At 42.2% G+C, this 5,260-nt stretch overlaps 1 protein-coding gene across 4 annotated transcripts in view; it reads right to left on the bottom strand.

The window, feature by feature from the left end:
• Positions 1–5,260, bottom strand: part of TNKS2 (tankyrase 2) — a 40,252-nt gene that overhangs the window by 14,744 nt on the left and 20,248 nt on the right. Inside the window, exons 10-15 of one of the 4 annotated variants that reach the window (XM_018571832.1) lie at positions 5,006–5,072; positions 4,827–4,905; positions 3,331–3,502; positions 3,143–3,222; positions 1,136–1,281; positions 711–876 (exon numbers count right to left, since the gene is read on the bottom strand). In XM_018571832.1, the coding sequence (XP_018427334.1) occupies positions 711–876; positions 1,136–1,281; positions 3,143–3,222; positions 3,331–3,502; positions 4,827–4,905; positions 5,006–5,072 (710 nt within the window). Of the gene's footprint in view, positions 1–710; positions 877–1,135; positions 1,282–3,142; positions 3,223–3,330; positions 3,503–4,826; positions 4,906–5,005; positions 5,087–5,260 lie in introns of all 4 variants that reach the window. The other 3 variants (XM_018571833.1, XM_018571834.1, XM_018571835.1) reach the window with 3 other exon arrangements.

Genomic DNA, 5,260 nt, shown 5'->3' with positions numbered 1-5,260 from the left:
TATATGTATATAAAAAAAACCTGGAGCAACAGAATCTGGAGCAGCAGCCCATGGCAACAAATCAGCTTTTATCTTTCAAGGTTGAAGCAGAACTACAGAGAAAATTAAGCTGAACCCATGCAGTGGGGCTACCCCTGCACTGCAAGGGTTAAGTGATCATTTTGGTCTAGAGAGGAAAATGAAGCTATACTTGCTCAAGCCTTGAAGCCGGCCAGCTGTGACAGAGCTCCTTCCAGCCTGTCTCCTCCTTCAATGCAGTGATGGCATGTCCCTTGGCGTCCTCACATCCAATACATAGTGTATAAGGCGTGATAACTCAAGGACCTTCAACCGCTGCAGTCAAGGGGGAGAGAAGCTCCAGTGACCGCTCCGAGGATCAGGCGAGTATAAGCTTTGTTATTTTCCTTACTCGACTAAAACGAGGCAAGGTGTTTATCTAGCTATATGCAACTCTCAGGACTAGAAGGACAGAAAGAAAAATCCTCACGTAGATAAAGCAGCTCCCATAGAAGCATTTCTGATGTTTATTTAGCGGTTTGCCTGAAGTTCAGCTTTAAAATGTGTAGGGGATTGAAAGGTTGGCTGTAGGCAGGATTGGTGGCGGATATACAATGGACATAGCTGGGCAATTTAGCGCACATAAAAAGGTCTGAAATGTGAACCTAACAGGAACACACACATGCAAGTTACACTAAAAGTCAGGATCATACCTGTAAGAGAAGCTTGCAAATCTCGTATTTCCCTTTTGCTGCAGCTTCATGTAAAGGTGTAAATTTCCATAAATCAGCAACATTAATTACTGCTCCATGCTTGACAAGCAGTTCTGTTACTTCATAGTGTCCATAAGAACATGCATTGTGTAATGGTACCAAGCCGCTAAAAAACCCCAAAACAAAAAAAACATGATTAAAGATGTTAATATTGTACACTGGGAACCTTCGCATGACTGCTAAAACCTTTGCACTAAAAATTTAAACAAAGGTTGTTTTTCAGCATTTGTTACAGTCGTCTACTATAAATATTCTCTACATTTGCTGTCAAATCTAACAGGATTTTTTGTAGTTAATTACAAAACACAAAAATTATAATACATGTGAACCTGGTAAAGTTATATTCTCCAACATCAAGTGCTTACCCTTTATCTTTAGCATGGACATCTGCTCCGTGTTCTAACAGATATTCTACCACAGCGACACGATTGTACCCTGCAGCAAAATGTAAGGGTGTGGACTGACGGCCTTCTATATCCCTACAGTTTACAGTCTGTGGGTTACACAGTTTCTAAAAGAAAGGAGAAAAAAAAAAGATCACCAGGGTCAGATTTTAAAAAGGAACTACAGCCTTAAAAAAGGTTGAGAAAACTCTGCATGTAATTAGACTAATCATTCAATCATAGTGGGTTGTTAATGCTTCAAAACCATGTTTCTGTGCAAAGTATATAACGATATCCTAAAATGGTGGCAATCAAATGTATAAAATTACACATGCAGGCAGCACTTCCTGATTAGCAGTACTGCACTGTGTTTTGTAATCTGCACAGACCTAGAGACTTGCATTGACAACGTAAGCACAATACACTCTCCAAATCACCATGCATTAAATGCAAAGTAATGCACTTTGGAATTAAAAATAAACAAATGGGTTATACAATTATGGGTATGCCGCTGGGGAAGTCAGAAATGGAGAAGGATTTGGGGGTCATTGTAGACCACAAACTGAAAGGTAGTTTGCAGTGCCAGGCTGCTGTAAACAAAGCTAGCAGGGTTTTGTCCTGTATTAAAAAGGGGATGTATTGCAGGGACAAGTCTATAATTTTGCCACTTTATAGATCATTGGTTCGACCTCATCTGGAGTACGCGGTCCAGTTCTGGTCACCAGTACTAAGAAAAGATGTCCTTGAGTTGGAAAAAGTCCAGCGGAGGGCAACCAAACTAATTAGGGGTATGGAGGACCAGAGCTACGAGACGAGGCTACTAAATTTAAACATGTTCACATTGGAGGTGAGGAGATTAAGGGGGGATATGATCTCCATGTACAAAATGTTCAATGGTGGTAGCAACATTAGCGATAAACTGTTTAAAATTAACTCCGTTACAAAAACTAGAGGCCACCACCTAAAATTGGTGGAAAAAAAATTCCAGCACAAGGGGCGAAGGGGGTTCTTCACAGTAAGATCAGTTAGGGTCCGGAACTCACTGCCACAGGCGGTGATTTCAGCAAATAATGTGGAATTGTTCAAGAAACTTTTGGACGATTTCTTAAGGGACCGTAATATACAGGGGTACAGGTACTCCTAGAATGAGATCCTAATAGGTTGGACTTGATGGACTAATGTCTTTATTCAACCTCAAATACTATGTAACTATAATAAAAACAGTTTAATTTATTAAAGCAGTTGTTTATTGGCACGGTGAATGGAGTGACTTATTAACAAAACCAATAAAAGAAAATCATGAACAGTATAAAAGTAAAACTAATGTTCTAATGATCTTTTTGTTGCTTCATTATATTTTCCACCCAGGAGGCTGAATTATAAAACGATGCCATTAAATGAAGAGAATAATGAAGATATTGCATTATATGATTGATGGTCTTGTAAATAGAGGGCATGTAAATAGTTTCCTTTCCATCCACGTGGAAGTGGTGATGCTCGGTAGCTTGACGATTGGCTGCTCAGACACCCAGCAGTGCCACATGTTGGTGGGGAGAGTTCTTAGCCCTGGGTAAACTCTTTGCAACTTTGAGTTTACACAGGGCTAAAGCTCTTTAAGTCCTGGCAGCCAAAAAGAGCAAAGGTAAGGCAAGTATAACATGCTAGGGGTCCCCATTAAATAACGTGTTACATTACACTGCAAACCGTTCCTTTAAACAAGCTGATAGCAGGCATCCGTAAGCTTCTAGAACCATTTGAAGTTTGCGGAAGCCTGCAAGCAGCTTGTTTAAAGTGACTGTCAGTCAACAAAGCTGCTTGAAGTGTGCCGAAAAATGTGCATATGCTATGCAAAAACCATTCACTACACATGGCTGTTATACAAAATGTCAATATAACCAAAGGCCTAGAACGGAAAGAACCGCCCCCCCAAAAAAAAAACAACCCACAACTTAGCTACAGGACACAACTGAAATTTTACAGCATACTCACTTTGACTGTATCTAGGTCCCCAGCTTTTGCAGACTCCAGCAGCTGGCAGTCAGCATCAGAGTTGCTAAGCGGTAAGCCTTCTGGTAAAAAGAAGGCCGGCATTAAAGCAAAGCATTGGGAAAGAGGGAAATACACCAATATAAAACAAAGAACATTTTTACAACATGCAGATTGATGAAAATTCATACCCTGTAGGAGCTGCTGTACACTTTCATTACCCATTTGAAGAGCAGTGAAACCCTGAAGTGATACAACTGCTGGGTCACAACCCGAGTTTAACAAAATGCGGCAGGTTTGTAATTGGCCACAATGAGCAGCACGATGGAGACACGTCTGTCCCAAGTTATCCAAAGCACTGACCTAAACAAAAAGGAACAAATTACAGTCCAGTGCATGATGACAGAGGCAATATTGCCACTCTGAGGAAATTATACTGCTAAATTCCGATCCTGTAATCACCCCCAGCTATCTGCCTTAAAGTGACATTAAACCCTCTGGGTTTCTTCCCCCCCCCTCATGCTTCTGTAAGGACTTACCTTAAGTGATGCCTCTTGATCAGATCATCATCTTCTTCGGTAGTTTTCAGCAGTCCCTCCAGCACTAGTGTCGGTCTCTGCTCCAGCGCAGACTGCTGTCTCTTCCTGTCCCAGGGTGTATGTGCACACTTATGGCTGCGTGAACTGACTTAGGCCCCGTTCACATTGAGCGGTTCGCAAATCGCGTGTTTGTCGCGCAAATGCTTGCATTGAGCAAGCTTTTATTAGCGGCTAAATCCGCTCCAAAAAGGGTCCTGCTGTAGCAACACACGACCCGCAGGACCCTTTGCCCCATTGAGAAGCATTGGAGAGCGATATCGCACGGTAAATTGCCGCGATATATCGCTCAATGTGAACGGGGCCTTGTACAGTAGCACTCCTCGCCGGTGATATCCGACTGTGCATGCACCTGCATACATCCTCCTGCACGGCCGCTCGAGAAGCTGAATTCTACAGCCGGGAGCGAGTGGCGGAGACAGAGGCAAGTTTTTATCTATTCGGTAACTTTTGTTTTTAAATGATTTGTGCCTATATCTACTGCTTGCCTTCATATATGTAAAAAAAAAAAAAAACACACTACAAAAAAACACCCCACACAAGACTTTAAAAAGGAGGACTATGAGGCGAGTGATTTTCACGCAACCTCATTAGTTCAAGCCGACGTGTGACAATTTCACACGTCAACTCTATAGTATAGTTTGGGAAGTGAGCCAATGCATACCGTCACTCGCACACTTTCCGATCGTCTCCCTGCAGAGAGCAGCAACTGTCAGTAACCGCTCCCCACAGGGATTCCCCCCGCCTCCCCGATCCTCCAGCGCTGACTGGAAGAACGGACGGGGGAGGGGGCGGGTACAGCTGGCTCAGCCTATAGTTAGGCAGAGCCAGCAGTCACTCATGCAGCTGGGTGGATCTCGACAGCATTGTCGGGATTTGCCCCGGCTGCAACGCTCTCAGTATATAGCAAGTGGTAGCTCGCTATATACTGAGCTTTTAGGTCACAGGAGGACACTAGTATTATAGTATATGTCCTCCCATGACCCTTAAGAGAACTATGTGATAAAAAGGTTACCCTATAGTTCTCTTTTAATGTCACTTTGAAGCCTAACTCAAGCCAAAAAGTATTAAAAGTAAAAATCATAACTCACCTTGGCTTCATGTTTTAGCAACACCTCTACAACATCATTATGACCTTTATCTGCTGCGACATGGAGAGGAGTCAAAAAGCTTGGATAAAAAGAAACATTGGTGTAAGACATTTTAACTGAATGCCATAAATCACAAGGTTTCAATAAATAAAAACCCTGCTAAAGTAGTAAAAACATACTCTTTGGTCTTGTCATTGATATTTGCGCCTTTCCTTCTTTTATTGACCATCAAGAAATCACATATTTCTCTATAACCCTGGCTTTCAAAATAATTGTTCACAAAATTCTCCAGACTTGAAACTGCAGAAGTAACGAGACCATAATCTAGATAGGTCTCCACTTTTGGTAACTAAGGCTTCCTGCAAAACAGATGGAACACAGTAGGCTCCCTGGCAACCAGCCAAAAGTGGAGGAATTTGGTAAACAACATTGCT

The sequence above is a fragment of the Nanorana parkeri genome, unplaced genomic scaffold (genome assembly GCF_000935625.1).
Source record: "Nanorana parkeri isolate BGI_ZX_2015 unplaced genomic scaffold, ASM93562v1 scaffold1850, whole genome shotgun sequence".
Taxonomy (NCBI): Eukaryota; Metazoa; Chordata; class Amphibia; order Anura; family Dicroglossidae; genus Nanorana; species Nanorana parkeri.
The sequence above is the reverse complement of the archived record's forward strand: the minus strand, read 5'-3'. Positions and strand labels throughout refer to the sequence as shown.